Genomic DNA, 17,524 nt, shown 5'->3' with positions numbered 1-17,524 from the left:
GCTCGATGTGCTGGATTCAGCCAGAACAGTGGGCAAGCTCGAGGCGGTAGACTCGGAAACTCCACTCGATCCCGACGAGCTTCCAAAGGAAACAAAAGTCGAGGCAGAGTTTAGTGGAAAAAAGAATGTGGAAAAGGAGCGAGTTTCAACCAAGCTTGTAGACTGCAATATTGTGCTTAACACAACAGGGGAGGACGACTCGCTCGAAGCACTGGGAACGGCAGTAGAACTGGTCCCAGAGGTAGCAAAAATAGCGGGCCTCGCCAAAACGATGGTTCCAGGGACCGTGCCGGATTGGTAGATAGTGGTCAATGGCAGAGGCGAAGTGAGGGTGCCTGCTCCAGTGTAGTCTACCTCGGACGTGACCAGAGGGTCTGGTGTTGCGTAGACAATTGTCCCCAGCACTAGTGAGTCTGAACCGCTTGGCAACACGATGCTCACCTGCTGAGGTCCAGTGATGATCCCTGTACCAGAGTACGGCACAGCAACGGAAGCAAAGAGTCTCCTAGCCGCACCAAATATTACAGTTGGTGCGTCGCCATTACTTGGATAAATGGTGGTGAGAGGGACAAGGCCGGTGCCCGTAAGAGTCTCAGTTCCTGTGAATAGGACCACAGACGTCACAAAGGTTGCTGTTGGGGTCACCAAGCTAGGTCTAGATAGTGTGGCTGAAGCAGAAAGACTACTGGAGCCTAAATTTCTGCTTAGATTGGACGAGGAGAGGCCAGAGTCAGGTGAGATTAAAGACGTTGAGGTCAAGGTCGTGTCCTGAACTGTTGAGTCGGCAGAAACGGTGTCCATCGTTGCGGTGGCCGGATCTGCCCCAGTAAAAGTCAACACGCTCGAAGATGGAGGAGCAACAGTGGGAGATGATACAGCGCTCGATGACAGGGTGCTCAGAATATTGAGAAGTGAGGATGAGATCGTTGGGTCAGAAAGCGCAGAAAGTTCGGTACTGGTGGAGCTGATCGAAGACGCAGATTGAGTTGAAAGCTCGGAGCTGGCTGATAAGCCGGCTGTAGTTTCTGTTAACGATGAGGTCTGTGACTCTACTACGCTGGAAGAATCAGGAGAAGACAAAGCCGCCGTGTAACTTTGAATGTCTATAGCTGAGGAGGTCACAGAACTCGAGCCGGCGGGCAAGATAATAGAGGAGGTTTCTGTAACAGCTGAAGAGATCCTTGTGTCAACTGGTGTCTCTGTAGAGGCTGGAAGTGATAAGCTTGTGCCTCCAGTCGAAAAGAGTGTGTCAGATGTAGATGCAAAAGAAGGTACGGTTGGCTGACCCGTGGTTGTCACTGAAGTGGGTACATCGGTATAAATAGTACCACCGCTCGATAGGGAGTTTGGAAGAAAGCCTGCTAGTGAGCTAGGAGAGCTTGTTGTGGCACTAGATTCAACGAAAGATGAAGTTTCTGTTGAAAGTACACCCGGCGCTACTGAGAGAGTGCTAGTAGTCGGGGATCCTGTGCTAGAAGTGCTTCCAAGAATGGGAACAGATGTCGATAATACAGAAGCGCCCTGGGAGGAAGTAGTTCTGGACGAGACAAGAGATGATTCTGCAGATGGTGATATTTCAGTCAAGGAAGTTGGGCCAATCAGATTGGGATCAGTTGTGACCGGAAGTAACAAACTCGATGAGTACTGGGCGGACGTGTCTGAAATTGAGATGCTGGAGAATCCAGAAACCTCCAAAGCTGAACCCGAACTTGAGACATCTAAGCTAGCAGGGCTCAAGGTATTGGCTCCTGCTTCAGTGCTTTGAGATGCGGGTGTGGGCGAATCAAGAGGGTTTGGAAGAACGGCACCAGAAGCGGAAGACGAGCTACTCGGATCAGAAATGCGGTTCGACGCAAGCGCGGTAACCACATTTGTTGTTGACGTAGTAGTGGAAGGTGAAGTCATTGATGTAGTCAACGGGGATTCCTGCGGCTGAGTCGCTGTAGTTGAGGACACATTCGAGGTCGAATCTGGAGCTGACGAAGTTCCGGACACTTGGGAAATGATTGCAGACAGTGCGAGAGTGTCTATGCCAGAATTACCAGAAGAGGAAATAGTATCGGGACCAGAAGACTGGGATGAAGAAATTGTCGGAATCTGATTAGACGAGTCTGTTGTAAGTTCTGCAGAAGTCTGACTCACAGACGAAGTTGCTTCTGAGACTGAGGACGTTGAAGTTGAACTCGAAGTAGAGACAATTCCTGGTGGGGAGAGGAAACCTGGATTGACAGTCACGGAAGTTGTACTTTCGGAAGGAGTAGGCTCAGAGGGGCTTTGGGAAATTGGATCATTCGAAGTAGATATGGCGGCTGACGTGGAAACAGGCAAACTTGGAACATCTTGTTGAGATGCCGACGTTGCTGAGCTTGTCGGGCTGCTAATGGCTATTTGGGGATCCACAGAGGTCAGTGTATCAACCGAGTTTGTGCTTGACTGCGTTCCCACGCTGACAATCTCTGGGCTAGTGCTCAGGACGGACGTTGTGCCCACAGGCGATGGAATCCCGAAGACTATGGTGACAGGCTCGGTGCCAGATGGGATGATTGTGAGAAATGCAGTGGAGATACTTCCAGGGATGAACGTTTGTACAGTTGTAAGAGGTCGAGGTCTCTGAACTATGACGGTCCCTGAAGTCGTTCTAAGCGTTAAAAACTCGCTTGGAACCCCAGTGCCTGTGTAGTCGACGAGGACTGTAGCAACAGCAGTCGTCACCGCCGAGTCTGGGGCTGTGCCAAAGGGGGATTGGTTGGAAAGGCGCCCAGAAGAAGCCGCATCAGTGGTGCTGAAGTCCGTTGGGGCTGCCGTGCTAGCAACAGTTGAGAAAGCTATGCTATCTGTGTCGCTATAAGAGGAGATGCTTGTTGGGCCTGAATCGGTCTGCGAGCTCCCCGTAAGTTCTTGGAGGTCTGAGACCTTGGACTGTATGGTAGAAACTGTGGAGGAATCTAATGAGCCTGACAGTTGTGCGGGAAGCGTGTTTTCTGGGCTCGATTCTGAAGACGAGCTCCTGCTTGTAGTCGATGATGCTATCGCTACTGGCCATCCCAGCACAACAGTACCTGGTTCACCAGCGCTCGGTAGAATCGTAGAAATAGGGATAAGCCCTTGAGAGCCCTCTGAGGCACTACTGCCCGCATCTAAAGTAGATGTGACAAAGGAAGCCTGTAGCAGAACTGTCGTTCCAGATTCAACAAGGACAACGGTAGTTGGGCTTGGTGAGCTATTAGTCGTCAATGATGACACAATTTCCAGCGGCCTGGAGCCGGAATCTCCTGCAGAGTTGCTAGTTGAGCCAGTGGCCGATGATGGATGGAGCATTGTTACGGTAGAAGGACTGCCTAGGCCAGCAGAGAGAGTCGTCAGCGGGATTGGCGAGGTAAATTGGTTGGTTCCGCTGTAGAAAATGTCCGAAGTGACGACGGAACCAATTGCAGAGTTGGCGAGGGCAGTCGTCATTGGTAAACAGTCAGTAGGCGTGGCTGTCGAGCTGAAACTGCCTGCAGGAGGTGACTTGGTTCCAGATTCTGACTCACTAGGTGACTGAGACCCAGCATTTGCATTGGAAGTAGCTTCCAGTGTCTCTTCCCCTATGGCGGTCTCGGTGGCAGCAGGAACACCAAGCAAAACTGTGGATGGTGAACCCGGATCCCCTTGAAGTGTTGTCAGAGTGGTTGCTGATGAGATCCCAAGATTGCTCGCCAAAAGTACTGTCGAGGTTGTAAACAGCGTCTGAGCTGATAGCTGTGTGGCAGGAAGCGGCGTAGCTGAGTCTCCTGGGGCAGCATTGCTTGTAGGAACCGGCTGCGAGGTTGAATCACTACTCACTGGCTGAGGTGTAGATGAGACTGTCGCATTCGGAGCAGCTACAACGAAAACACCCGGCTGAGAGACGGAAGGTGGTAAGATTGAGATCGTGGTCAAGGTTGACAAGGGCATCGCACCAGTCCAGGGCACAGTCGAGGTAATGTAGTTGTTGGGCAAGGCCACAACGTACGTACCAGGCATAGAGGCCTCAACATCAGGAGTGATTGTCGAGATTGTAATTCTTGATGTAACAGGATAGCCGGCAAGACTGGCAACCGTCGAAGTAACGAATGAGGCCAGAGCCACGCTTGGATCGTCCACATTCGACACGGGGCTTTCGCTAGGTCTTAATGATGAGGCTACTGAGGGTACTGCAAGCAGGATTGTACCCCTGTTGGGTCCTGAGGGCTGGACACTGGTCAAAACAGATGTAGTCGAGCCCTCATAGAAGACTGTTGAGGTGATTAAGTCGGGCTGGAGGTCACCAGAAGCCCCATTTATTACCCCAGGTGTTCCTGTAGACACTGAAGTTGGTGGGTCAGCTACAATAATGAAGCCTGGTGCCACTCCATTCGGCGGCAATGTCGAAAGTGTGGTTCTTGTCGTAAGTATATCTGTGCCGCTGAAGTCAATTGTAGAAGTAACGTAGTCACCAGAGACTCCAATGACGATAACTGGCTGCGAAGTACCCTGATCTGGTATCAGGGTTAACGTTGTTGCAGTGCCCTCTTCCTGGGTACCAGAGAGTCGAACGTAGGAAGTTGAGAATTGTCTACCCAAAACCGCGGGATCCGCAACGAACACCGTGCCGGGGCTATCTCCTGAGGGGGCCACGACTGCAAGTGTTGTTCTAGATGGCAGAGGAACTGAACCTGTCCAAGAGACAGTCGAAGTCACAAATATGGCTGGTCTGCCAATGATCAAGGTTCCAGGAAGTCCGTTGGTTGGTTGCACAACGGAGATCGTCGTAGGCGCTGAGCCAGCCGCTGTTCCAAGCAGCACGATGTCAGAAGTAACGAACGGATTTGCCGAATTTTCACCTCTCAATGAGGCATAAACAAAAACCGTTCCAGGGACGGTTCCCACAGGATCAACAGTTCTTGGCAAATCCACGCCCTGAGTGAAGTCGACAGTAGAGGTGACAAAGGTCCCTCTTCTTGCCGAAGTGATAAAAGAGTCTGAGCCAGTCGCAGCTGGAGAGACGATGCGCGGCAACCCAATGATAACCGTACCATCTATGACAGCCAAGGTCGATGGTGTGTTCGGAGCATCTGAGGCAGGAAGGTAGGTCACAATCGACGTGAAATATCGGGTCGGTGTTATTTGAGGCGCCGAAGCGACGTACGTGGGATCCTCGACATCTGGATTGGGACCTCCGGTTTGCCCGATGATTACAACTCCTGGAGATGTGCCTGTAGGCTGGATCACAGATAGTGTCTCTTGGGTAGACCCTGTAAAAGGAATGAAGCTGGCCAGGAATGCGGCTGATGGACTTCCGATGACAACGGTACCAAGTTGAGAGCCGCTTGGTGGTGCTATCGAGATAGTGATTGGGGCCGTAAGGATTTCCCTGCCCGTAAAGGGCACAGTCTGGGTGATGAAAGATGCTGGTGGCAGTCCGACTATGACGGTTCCCGGCACGGTGCCATCGAAGGGCCTGTTGAGAATCGTCGTCGGTCCTGTAATTGAACTCATGCCCTCGTACGGAACTATCGACGTCACCTGAGGAGGGGGAACTCCTGTCGGCGGGACTCCTATCACTACAGTTCCTCGACCGCTCTCTTCCGTGGGTTGAATGACTGACACTACGGTAGGGCCCGAGAGAACGGCTGTCCCAGTGTACGCAACCGTAGAAACATCGTAGGACACATCTGGTGTCTTCGTTGTGGCGACAGCGACAACGTAGGTGCCGGGAATAAAGCCAGACTCGGTGATAGTTGAAATGGTCGTTCGAGCTGCGCCTAGGGGATCAGGCCCCGAATAAGCGAGTGTGCTCGTGTTGTATAATCTTGGATCAGGTACTGCAACGATTACAGTTCCTTGGGAAGCTGTGGAAGCCCCCGGCGTGGGGTTGGCGACGAGAATGGTTCGTGGTGCCGTGATGGGATTCGTAGTCAGAAAGCTTGTTGAGTTGACAGAGCTCGGAAGTGATCCAGGGCTGACTGTTGCCGTACCGCCTCGGGAAATTGTCGTATACGAAGGCGGATCCTCCACTACCAATGTCCCTGATCCATCGAGTCCCAGACTTGCTCTCGTAGTCGGCCCGGCCAAGATGTCTGTTCCTGTGTAAACTCCATTGCTGACTGTCACGTACCCTGAATAGTTGCCACCTGCAGGGTTACTCTCTAGAATCTGAGGCGCGGCGGATGTGGTGGCTGAGATCGTGGGCAGAGCCTCGCAATTTGACGTGTATGACGTAGAAACAGCAACGTAGGCGACGTAACTGACGACGTATTCTAGGGAGTAGCACACACATGCGTCGACCTGATTGTTGTTGAGCGCCTCGAGGCATGACTGGGCCAGGCTGCTGCTTCCTAGGAGCAGCGGCGGCAAGATGAGCCGCCATAAGCCCGTCAATTTCGACATATTCGTTCAAGAACTGGGTATTCTAGAGCCCAAGGCTCGGTCCTTGATGGGCGATAGATAGGAATGCTCCCAGAAGTCTTCCCAGGACCACTCTCCCGTGACCTGAGTGACACGCCTTCTCCAATAAGGATAAAAAGCTAGAGGCATCAAACGGCAGCAAGAGCGATTGCATATAGAGTGATCGTCGAAACGGCCATTCTACATGCGTTCAAATCTTCTCGGTGAAATCCAGGCGGGGATGTCTGGGCGGATCTTTGAACACCTTGACGACATCAACTAGCCTTTCTCTATCGCCAAGTCTTTGCCATTTGGTTGCCCGCTTGCAGATGGGTCCCAAGTAGCCGTTTCCATAGCAAAGGAGACAATGGGATTCATGTTAGCCGATTGTTGGGATACTCTTAAGACTGGCAGGAATGGACATGCGATGTTATCTTCAAGATCCAGATCAGTCTGTCTCTAATTGATCGCCTACTGAATGTCTTCATCGGGCAAACCGACTGAATTAGGACGCAGAAGATGGAAGGCCTTGTGGCTCGGCAGCAGCCGATACTCCATGTGAGTGCTTTGTGGGAGGAAATGACAGGAGTAGATCTAATTCCCATACGCCATATGTGGAATCCATGGGTGCGGCACAAGCTACAGAGACGTCGGGCTGAGGCGGTGGTCATTGCATGGCCGGTTGCGATCGATGTACCTACATTGAAAGGGCAGTGAGAGTAGGTTGAGAAAGTTACTCACTGTTAATGAAGATTTGCGCGGATAACTCGGATGACTCGTACATTTGAATGTCTCAAAGACTCGTGTAACGAGCACCAGACTGTCGGGAGACGGTGGGTATTCTCGCCCAACGCCCCGAACGACGCGGAGGTCTCTTGCAAGGACTCTAACCCATCAATATCATACACGTAATGATTGACCCAGCGTAAATGTAGAAGTAGACAAATCTTTCTTTCTGCGTCAAAGCTTGTGAACTTCATCCTTCACTCGGACCATCTAAGGATTGCAGTCACACGTATTAATAGTTAATCTTAGAGATTCGATGTTGTGCAAGCTCCGCCGGATCGTGACCGGGCACGCGATCCAATCTCGCCGATCTGCCAAGCCACCCGTAAATCAAGTAATGTCTCAAACAAGGTTATCTGTTTCCGTGCTTGAAACGTCATGAGCATGTTCAAAGTACCTAGAATGATACGGAGTAAGCGTCCGTGGCCCCGCTGGCCGACCATTACTCTCGGCTATCTAGTTGTCTCAAAGCCACAAGCAGCCGCCACCTTCAAGACAGGGGTACACGAGACCTCCCATTTGTGACTTGAACACTTCAAGATCAGATTTGAAGTTCCCCACTCGGGTACTGGGGTTACCTAAAATATCTAAGCAGTTTAGACTGAAAGAGTGAGCCTTTCCGTTGAGGATTGATCGAGTTGAGAACCGGGTTCAACGCCCTCGTGAAGGGCCCCTCTTCGATCAACATCAGGCTTGATTCCAACAAAGATCTCGCCCTTCTGAGTAGGAGATTTACATGAAGGCAACGTACACTAGCCCTCATCACCTTTTGCACATGTGCTTTGGAGAGCGCCCAATAAGATCTTCATCCGGTCCAAAGGGACACAAGCTCTGTCTGCGAGGTGGTGATGCCACCAACCCCGCGAAGGTCTGAACCCGATCCAGACCAGAATCAATCCACATACCAGTCTTGGTCGTCCGGATAAGACTCGCACGTTATACCGCCGCCAAAGTACGCCACCTGGCGCACATACTGCATGAAGCGCTCGATGGCGGCCTCGTACGTGGCAGAGGCTTTCGTAGACAACACCTCGAAATACAAGGCTTCTTTCAGGGCTGCACTGGACTCTTCCACGGTTCTCTCGGCCGTTTGCTTCAACAGCTCAGCAATGACAATCGCATCCTCCCAGACATTTTCAACGGTATCTCCGCCTGTCCGCTGTCTCGACTCAGCCACAACCCTTCGGTTCAGCTCTTCGACACAGTTGTTGGCTGCTTCAGCAATGATGCTGGCACCGCCGCTGAGAGGCATTATCTTTACAGGGAACTCGCTTATGGTCTGCAAAGGCTCCTGATTCAGACTCAGAATGTCGAGAGCGCTCAGTTTTGACGGTTGCGACACAATGGAAACGAGTAGACCTGGCCCGCTGATGTTGGCGTTTTGGTATATGAGCGCCGTAGACCTGCTCTCAAGGAGTTGGAGAAGATTTGGACTCTGCCTTGATTCTGAGCGTGATTCTGCATGTGCAGATCCGGATTCCCGGGTCTCATTTTCGCCCTTGTGAATTCTGACAGCAAACCATCCATCTCCATCTGCTTGTAGCTTTGCCAAGAATACAGAAGGGGGTGTGGCTTCATCTTCCGGGTGGACATCCTTTGGGTCATTCATTGATACCCTTGGCAATAACTTGCCGAATGAACCAGCAGTGGCAGCCAAACTCGTGAGTCGCGCCCCAGGAAGCCTCACGTGTAGACCCTTGTCGGAAATCTTCGCCGGATACGCACTGGAATGAGAAACATAGAGATTGCCGTGTTTCGCGTACTGGACAAGAGTTGCGGGTGCCCACCGATATCCTGGTACTTGAACACGCGGGACAGAGGAGAAAATAAGGTCAGATGGCAGACTCCCACCGAGGCCCTGAAGCCTCCTCCACAACTCACACATGCCCTCCTCGGGAGTCTCTCCGTGGCCAATGAGAGGTACGACTCCCCGTGTGCTGTTGATACGCAGATTCATCAGCGTAGCCAAGCAAATCACCTCGTCGGACGCAACCGTGACGTTGCGGTATTTCAAAGCGACAGTGAGCATGTTCAAGAAGAAGTCAAACCCCTTCAGACTGTGCTCCAGTGGCTTGTCGCCATCATCATCTCCTAGCTGCCACATGTGAGTGCTGAGGTCGCGGAATTCTGCCATGAAGCGGTATGCCAACAAGGCCTCTTGTCGGGGGGCTTGCTTCAGAACGTTGATGATTGATTCGAGCGAGAGGATGCCATCGGCGAATGACAGACAAAGCCGGTCGCCAATACCTCGAGCTCTGGAAGCCCAGCTAGGACTGCCTCTTGTAATGTCCACATCCTGCGCATGTAAGGAGAGAGATACAGCTGTGCTGCAACATCCATCACCCCATTGGAGGGATCCCGTACAATGTCGCCTATTTCCAAAGCTTCAAGCACTGCGCTTCTCACCATGACGACATTGGCGTTGGAGTAGATGTCTCGCATCATGGAGAGGCAAAGATTCTTTCCGTATCCAGGAGTCGCAGGACAACACATGGTGTCGATCCAGATATTGAGCTGGCGTATTTTGGGTTTCGTTTGGATCATGATCCCCGTGCCTTCCTTTGACTCGTCTGCTTCTTTCTCTTCCACAACTTGGTATGCCATCATTGCCCAGTGTTGTACGTAAGCCAGCTGACAAAAGGGTAGGGCATTCGCCGCCGGATTGCCCATACCCTCTGACCATACATGTGAGAGAGCGACGTAGTGATTACTAGGGTCTTTCTGCGACTCTTCGTCGATGCTACAGGAGCTAAGAGCGATGCCCAAACTGCCGTCTTCAAGCCTTCCGATAGAAAAGCAAGGGACATCGCCCTTTTGGTAGATGTCTATAAGATTTTCCTCATCAAATGAAATCATTCCCGGGCATTTGCAACCATCGCTCATGTGTTTAGGCTCTGCTGGTATTCTGAGACTGCAGCCATATTCGGGACAGTCTTTGTGCAAGTCTGCCACGGTGGAATCCGCCTTGAACTTGCTAAAGTAATAGAACGCGGCGATGGTGTTGAAGCTCTCGCCGATCTTAGTGATATCACCAGGGCACCATCCGGCCCTAATCATTGCGAGCTTATTATCTCCCGAGGACAGATCAAGCAAGGAGGCGACCTTGGAGAACAAGGGGCGCTTGGCTGACTCTGGGAAGTGCTGTACACCTCGGTCCATTTCTGTATGAAGAGGTAGCATCAGCATAGGCTCCAGGGTCTGGACCTTACTAGCTGTTATTATGGGGTGCGTAACTTACCGGCGACTGGTCCGTGAACGAGGGCCGTCTGAACCGCAGAGTCTAATGTCTCAGCCAAGCTGGCCAGGCACAGAATTTCTTCGGCAAAGGCCGCCGAGAAGCCCGGGAATCTGGACTCGATCTCATGAAAGGCCTCGAAGGCTTGATCCAAGCATGTTTTTAGGTGCTTTTCATATGCATCACCGTTTCGGATGGATGCCAGCGGCCCGCTTGCGCGTAACGATGCCATGTCCTCGTGCAAAGTCTTTGTAGATAGGCTGATAGTCTTGAGCTTTTCTTGATCGTCGTACGTCCATGACGTATATTTTTGCCATTTATACAGGTTTCCCAGAAACTCCTGGAGCAAGGAGCAGAACAACCAGCCTTGGTAATAGTCAATAACCTGCATATGCGATATCCCGGCTGTGAACCGCCCTTGAAGGGCATCGGCTTGAGTGGGAACATGTGGATACTGTGCGTTGAGAACATCGCCGTGCTGTGTCGGGTAGTCGAGAAAAGGCCCCGGTTTGTGGAACTGTTTGGTGCCCAATGCTATCGTCGGATGTTCACTAATTGGGTCGCGGGGTATCGGAAGATGCTCCATGATGCGGCACAAAGTAGATGTCAGAGTGTCTTAACGACTACAGTCTCCACAAGGAGTTGATAGGGAAACCAGCTGACGCGGGTCGTGTTGGCCTTATTATTATCGTTATTGTTATTTGATCGTCGAGGGAGTGAAATATCTGAGAGTCGTGAGAGGAAACTCAAGTTAGCCAAAAATTGAAGCAAAGACTGAAGGATTTCCACAGGAAGCCAGATGTAAGCCAATAAGCTTCGTTTTCTATGACGGTTCGTCGTGACATTACTTGTGAGGGGGTCTTCCAGGCAGCTACATCGCTTATTGCTGACACTGGTGCTAGCGCTGACGTAGCCAGAGCACAGGGCGATCAAAGTAGAGAAAACATTGTGAGACCCAAGGGACTCTTGCGATAGTAAAGTATGACATTGTGACTATTTGGATAATGCCAGCCTCTGCAATTCGGCTTACTCAAGGTGACACAAGCGTGAAAGTACACTTAAGTCCGGAGTGGTCGCTCCATGGAACAGAGCCATCTTCGCCAGGTAAAAGTACCTGCATCGGGTGCAAAACCTCAATATGCAGTGGTCTGAGCCCCACCATTGCAACCTTGTCCATGCGATTCGCGGGGAATCTTTCGGTACCATTAACTCCCCACGTGTATCCAGTCTCCTCGCCTTTCAACTCCTTCCACGCGTCGACGAGGCCATTGTCTTCCACCAGGCTTGCATCGATATGTGGAGTGACAGGATTGAAGTCTCCCGCTACCAGCCCACGGCCAACGTCGTGTAGGAGTGATCCAACACACTGCAGTTGAGCTGGACGACATGCCGCCCCGTTTGATAGGGAGTCCAAATGCACGTTGACAAGTTGGAGCCGCTTGTACGCAGTCATCTGAGCCCCCGGCTGCCGCGATGGTACAAACACCTCACTGCACAGTGCGTCCCGTCTGTAGAAAGATCGATACTTGATTCGCGAGACCCGTCCTAGACCCGCCAGAGCTGCCCTGCCAATGTGACCAAATTTGGCCTTGGATAGGAGAGTCATTGTAGCGAAAGCGGTGAGAGGAGCGCCTATCCAGTTTTGTGAGTCTTTTTCGCTGGAATACCAATTGTCGCGAACCATGCTGTTGTTCAGCAACGCACTCAGCATCGTTGTCGATACTTCTTGGAAAAAGATTACGTCGGGTGAGGGCGAGTGGTTCAGGAGATGGTCGAGAATTGCGGTGATGCGGCGGGCAGGCTCTTGATCAAAAGCCTCCACGTTCCACGTGGCGAGAACAAGATGAGGGCTCATTTCGGTAGTATCTTGAGGTGCGTATGGGGGAGGATTGTTGGCGTCGTAGTTTTCGACTATCTCCCAAGAGTTGATCGTTGGCTCGTATTGATGCCATGACTGTGCGATCGGGGCCAGTCCCTCAGCCTCTTGCTGCGTAGAGGACCACGACATGATGTTTTGATGCGTTGATTCTCTGGTTGGTCATGCGGACTCAAAGTGATCGACCAAGAATAAGGTGAAAAATATGAGAGAAATTGGGTAACGTATGTTGCAGTGGTGAAGGATGAGAAGGAAGTTATTCGGCAAGTAGCTGGCTGCAATCCAGGCAACAAGGTTCTTGGGGAGGTTAAGTCACGTGCAAGGGATCTGTCAAGGTAAAGTATGTTTTTCAAGGTAAAGTTTCGACATATTTCACAAAAGTGGACGCTTCCCTGTATTGGATGAAGACGGAACTTGAATTAAGGCGACGTTTGAGGGTTATTCTATGGCGTGAGTGCGCCTCGAGGCATTTTCTGAAATAATTGTTCTACACCAACGTCCATTGACGAGTTAATAAAGTTGTTGGCCGTCACAAATGGAAAAGAAACAATGTCACAGAGGTACTGAAGAATCAGAGTCAACACATTAATAATTGACTGTGACTTCCTGTGAACATTGAAGAGCGGCGATCTAAGGTATATACCCTTATTGTATGTTACATCCGAGGTCGCAAAACAAAACAGGTTGATTTTGGAGCAATCAGATGCTGATTACAGAAGCCTGGTTTCATCCCGCCAACTCCAACATATCTCCGGTATCTGAATACTTGGTTGGGCGATAACGACCCTACCGCTGGAACTTCAAAGGCTGGAACTCGCAGCGTGAGTGTGATCGGATTGACACGAATGGCAGCATGCATGATTTAAGGCGCTTTGGCGTGGTAGACCTGGTGTAATTCGTCACGATGTTTACGGTAGACTTGTTATGATTGGACAGAACAACTGAGGTAACGCAAGCGAACCTCGATTAGGAACGAGCGTCAAAGATAAGGTCACCAGAGGCGCATAGATATTGTGGTGTGTTTATATAGGACTTCGAAATGCAGTCAGCTTACAGAAGCCCGTAGGCAACGAGCCGCGCCGCAGAAGCTTTGTTTGAAAAACAATTCCCCCTCCAAGGCCTTGAAGTCTACATTCTTGATCATCTCAATGCTTTTTGCAGCATGCGCTCAGAAATGACCCCCACCGTGGCTCAAAGTTCCAATGTTCAAGTCTTGAATATGAGCCTTCCTCGGACGGGGAGCTTTTCCATGAAGGCCGCATATGAAGAGCTTGGAATGCCGACATACCACGGATTCGTTTATATCGAAAGACCGCAAGACCATCTCCGCTGGTTCGATGCAGTGCAGGCCAAATACTACGGAAATGGCAAGCCCTTCACGACAGAAGATTTCAATGAGTTGGTAGGAGAATGGGCTGTTGTTTCAGATAACCCGGCGATCGGGTTCGTAGAGGAGCTTCTCCAGACTTATCCTGAGTCGAGCCAACCGTACCACAACCCAAATGATCAACTGGCTCATCTAGCTATCAAGGCGAAAGTTGTACTTGTCTACCGAGATCTGGATAAATGGTATAAGTCATATGACGAAGGTGTCATCAGGTCTTTCTTCACCTGGAAGATGTGGGCTGTACTTAATCTGATCGAGCCTCTCCAAACGCTGAAGCCCGTTACTGTTACAAGGGATCTGCAGTACGCAATGTTTCGCTGCAGCAATCGAACGCAATGGCAAAGAAACGCCAAGTTAATATGCCAGGAGCATTCTGAGAAAATCCGGGAGCTCGTTCCTAAAGAAAGCCTGTTGGAGTACAAGCTTGGCTCGGGATGGGAGCCATTGTGCAAGTTCCTCGGCAAGGAAATCCCACACAAGCCTTTTCCACATCTTAATGATGGCAAAGATCTGAGCTATGGATGCGGGATTTCCAACAGAGGGAGGTGAAGAGAGGGCTGATGGCTGCGGTGAGGACCATGAGGTATCTGATCGTACCGGTAGCAGTGTCTGGTATCGTGCTGGCTTTAACGAGAATCTGGAGGTTCTGGACATGATATCCGGTAGGCCCGTACGTCAGGAATATCTTGGATACCAGAGAATGTCTCGGAGCCAGGCCGCATCGCCGATATTTGGACGAAATTCGGGGCCCGACGCATGACGCCCATGGCGCCAGTCCAGACTTATCACGGTCAATGGGGCCCACGGGGTGCTGCTAGCTTCTCCGAATGACAGAAACGTTTACAAATCCACTCCTCACCGTGTTAATTGCGCCACGATTCCAAGGTCTCAGCGCCAGTGCTCGGCCCGTGTATGGCAGATCTTCTACCCAGAAAGGTGAGACTGTGTCTCACTCTGTCCTCAATGACTTAGACAGGTCATCTCCCTGACGGAAGCGATGTAGGACAGGCATGGTAAAATGAATTGGATCTGGGCGGACGACTGCAGTGCGTTTACACCTTGATTCAAGATGTGTAGGCCGGAAATTGAGCGTCGAATTCTCCTCTGCTCATGGAATGCCGCCAAGGTTGATGAATCGCAAGTCATCACAGGCGACAGAGTATATGTGCATCCATAGCTACAGAAGCCCGTAAGTTGCTTTGAAAATTGCCTTCGCTTCCTTCGCTGGTTGGCTTCGCCACAAGGACTGATGGTATGCCCAACTCTGAGGGGAATTTGAATGGGCCAAACAATATTGACCCTCAAGATTAGTAAGATGTAATTCTTGGCTGCTCGTCCGCTGACAATTCTCTCAGCACTAAGCTTGGCCAAGACCTGATCAGGACCAGGTTGGAGGAGAGCGCTTGGCGCAAGCACGCCTCAACAAGCCGCACAATCGCAACATTACTCAGCCGGCTAAGAGAGTTCGGCCGCATCACTAAAACGGTGTTTATCCACACTGACAATACTTACATGTAGTGAGCATGATAGTAAGTACTAGTGAACACAGCACCACGTGAGAGTAAGATACGCAAGGCCTATAAATGAGGAACATGCCTGTGTAGAGACCGACAGGAAATCCAAGTGCAAGCATTAAATACACATTGCTTCTTGTCGCCGAACCCGATTTTCAACAGCAGGAAACCAACCATTTCACGATCCCTCTTTCTTATCTACGTCAATTACCTTCAAGTACTATTGTCGCGACTGCTCACTTCAGCAACATCAAAATGTCGGGTCTTCAGTACTTCTCGTACAAAGGATATGGCGAGAAACTGTTACAGGAGATGCATTACAGCCAAGCAGTCCGGGTGGGGGATAACATTGAAATATCTGGCCAAGGTAATTGCAAGCAAGGTGTATATAATGTGCAACCATATCGCTTACTGAACCAAATTCAAGGAGGTTGGGACTCGAGGACCGGGGAGGTTCCCAGCAACCTCATGCAGGAGATCGACCAAGCATTTGAGAATGTTGACATTGCCCTAAAGGAAGCTGGCGGCCAAGGATGGTCACAAGTCTTCCGTATCCGGTTGTATGCACTTGACGAGGCCTGGACTGAAGATGGCCTTGGCCGAATGGTAGAGAACATGAAGAAGTGGACTCCTGTCCACGCGCCAATTCTTACAGGTATTGGGGCCTCAAAGCTTGGGCAACCCGGTATGCGGCTCGAAGTTGAGGTCTCGGCCTACGACCCCAAAGGTCCCAGATAGACTCCAAGACTGGCCAGTTGCCGCCTTTGGTTTTCGAACAGGCAAGAATATATGGATATCATTTCTGATGACCTCTGACTCCTTTGTAGATGAGATTAAGTGATGTTCCCACTCTCGTGGAATCAAGGCAGTGGTACAGTACAATTGGACGACGCAGTTTCGATCAATTATTCAAGGATGCTGCTGTTATACCACCCTGGAATCCCAGAAATCTGAGTTACACACCCCGTAGCTATTTCATGGGTATCACTGATCTTGTTGAAGTACTTGATGACTACACAGTTGTCGCAAAAAGCCCCCCGGCTTGAGGAACTGGGTGCTACCTCTTTCTCTGCCAGTACCAAATGCCCACACCAGCAATAGCAACCGCTGACGAAGTGAGAATTCGCATTGTCTTCTTGATTGCGGGAGAGACCACCATCTCTGCGGCAACATGAAAGTCGGACATGGCGTTAATGCGCGGGTAAGGTTCTTCGGGAATGTCTTTCCCTAAAAACGTGCAGATCTCTTCCCAGCCGAATCCTTTTTCAAGGTTCAAGATCAGAAGCTTGTCAGCAGGCACAAGAGCTTTCACACTCTCTAAGCTATTGCAATCGTCAGCATCTGCTTATAGTGATTGTGAAGCGCAAGATGATAACTCACTACTCAACATAGCTCTTGGAAAGTGCTTCATTAAATCCAGGGTCACTAGGCTCCAGGCCGCCAGACCATCTGTATGTCATGGCTTTGAATAGTGCAGTCAGCTCCCAGATGAAGCTGTCAAAGTATCTGGCAATTGACAACGGCGGCTTCGCTAGCTTTGCATGATAGGCTCCGAGGGATCCCGCAATTGACTTGGCCCATGACTCCGGTGTACGCTCCGTCAAGATGAATTTAACATCCGGGTCTTTGAGGTACTCTTTGATGATGTTGGGACAAAGATAGCAAGGACTTTCGACGATGCACTAAAAGTGTGTGGTATCAAATAAGCTCCTCTGCCCAGCTCTCAAAGTCGGTGCTTCTGAACTTACATCATAACCGGCGAAAAGTTTGTTAAACTCAGCTCGTTGAAATGGCTTGTCGCTATCGTTGGCAATGATAGCCTCCTGAAGTGCTCTCATCTGCTGAAAGCCGTACGGCAGGAGCTCTGAGATGTGGAAGGGGGTATACCCCAAAGTCTTCAATGCTTGCCATAAACCGAGGGTTCCAGTACTGGTAAATAGATGAGTGAAGTGTCTCCAAACCTTGATATTGCGCTTTCGCTATAATTCTTACCGGCTAGGACCAAGTCCAACAACTTTCATCGAGCGGCCCTCTGCAGGAGCGGGAAGTTTATCGATAGCTCGGGACATTTTGACAGATCTGTGAAGGATGCAGTAAAGCTTGTTGGCACATTGGTGCAAGCAGCGCGGTGTCGCTGACCCTTTTACTCGTAACCTCCAAATGTCTCTCCGCTGGTAGACTCCATTGCAACTGCCGGGTTGCCTACCCCAACTGCCCCCGGCTCGTTATCAACTCCATCAACATGTCAATGACTCGTGATGCTCGCCGACTCATGCGTGTGGGTTCCCAGTGTCCGGGGTAATAATTGAGTTTGTAACGTCGTATCTCGACCCGCATGG

General features: G+C 50.8%; 6 protein-coding genes across 6 annotated transcripts; 2 read left to right on the top strand and 4 right to left on the bottom strand.

Moving 5' to 3' along the window:
• Positions 1-3,283: 3,283 nt before the first annotated feature.
• On the bottom strand, positions 3,284-6,390 carry HER10_EVM0008962 (uncharacterized protein; the record flags this gene model as incomplete). Its single annotated transcript, XM_035478467.1, has 3 exons — positions 3,284-3,338; positions 3,929-4,256; positions 4,581-6,390. 3 exons carry the CDS (start codon positions 6,388-6,390, stop codon positions 3,284-3,286), a joined length of 2,193 nt encoding a protein of 730 aa, XP_035333058.1.
• Positions 6,391-8,065: 1,675 nt separating this feature from the next.
• HER10_EVM0002458 (uncharacterized protein) lies at positions 8,066-10,994 on the bottom strand (the record flags this gene model as incomplete). Its single annotated transcript, XM_035472168.1, has 3 exons — positions 8,066-9,428; positions 9,467-10,334; positions 10,412-10,994. 3 exons carry the CDS (start codon positions 10,992-10,994, stop codon positions 8,066-8,068), a joined length of 2,814 nt encoding a protein of 937 aa, XP_035332284.1.
• A 444-nt stretch (positions 10,995-11,438) lies between these two features.
• Positions 11,439-12,513, bottom strand: HER10_EVM0003052 (uncharacterized protein; the record flags this gene model as incomplete). The annotated part of the gene is made up of 1 exon (XM_035472739.1): positions 11,439-12,513. Exon 1 carries the CDS (start codon positions 12,414-12,416, stop codon positions 11,439-11,441), a length of 978 nt encoding a protein of 325 aa, XP_035332358.1. The 5' UTR covers positions 12,417-12,513.
• Positions 12,514-13,458: 945 nt separating this feature from the next.
• On the top strand, positions 13,459-14,220 carry HER10_EVM0005932 (endonuclease exonuclease phosphatase family protein; the record flags this gene model as incomplete). Its single annotated transcript, XM_035475533.1, has 2 exons — positions 13,459-13,731; positions 13,816-14,220. The coding sequence occupies 2 exons, from the start codon at positions 13,459-13,461 to the stop codon at positions 14,218-14,220; spliced, it is 678 nt and encodes a 225-aa protein (XP_035332700.1).
• Positions 14,221-15,440: 1,220 nt separating this feature from the next.
• Positions 15,441-15,923, top strand: HER10_EVM0001579 (endoribonuclease L-PSP; the record flags this gene model as incomplete). The annotated part of the gene is made up of 2 exons (XM_035471323.1): positions 15,441-15,552; positions 15,613-15,923. 2 exons carry the CDS (start codon positions 15,441-15,443, stop codon positions 15,921-15,923), a joined length of 423 nt encoding a protein of 140 aa, XP_035332179.1.
• Positions 15,924-16,242: 319 nt separating this feature from the next.
• Positions 16,243-17,254, bottom strand: HER10_EVM0003606 (uncharacterized protein; the record flags this gene model as incomplete). The annotated part of the gene is made up of 4 exons (XM_035473276.1): positions 16,243-16,507; positions 16,566-16,867; positions 16,934-17,114; positions 17,178-17,254. The coding sequence occupies 4 exons, from the start codon at positions 17,252-17,254 to the stop codon at positions 16,243-16,245; spliced, it is 825 nt and encodes a 274-aa protein (XP_035332406.1).
• Between the last annotated feature and the right edge of the window lie 270 nt (positions 17,255-17,524).

Source organism: Colletotrichum scovillei (genome assembly GCF_011075155.1).
Source record: "Colletotrichum scovillei strain TJNH1 chromosome Unknown Contig00006, whole genome shotgun sequence".
Taxonomy (NCBI): domain Eukaryota; kingdom Fungi; phylum Ascomycota; class Sordariomycetes; order Glomerellales; family Glomerellaceae; genus Colletotrichum; species Colletotrichum scovillei.
Note: the sequence above shows the minus strand (reverse complement) of the source record. Positions and strands in the feature narration are given on the sequence as shown.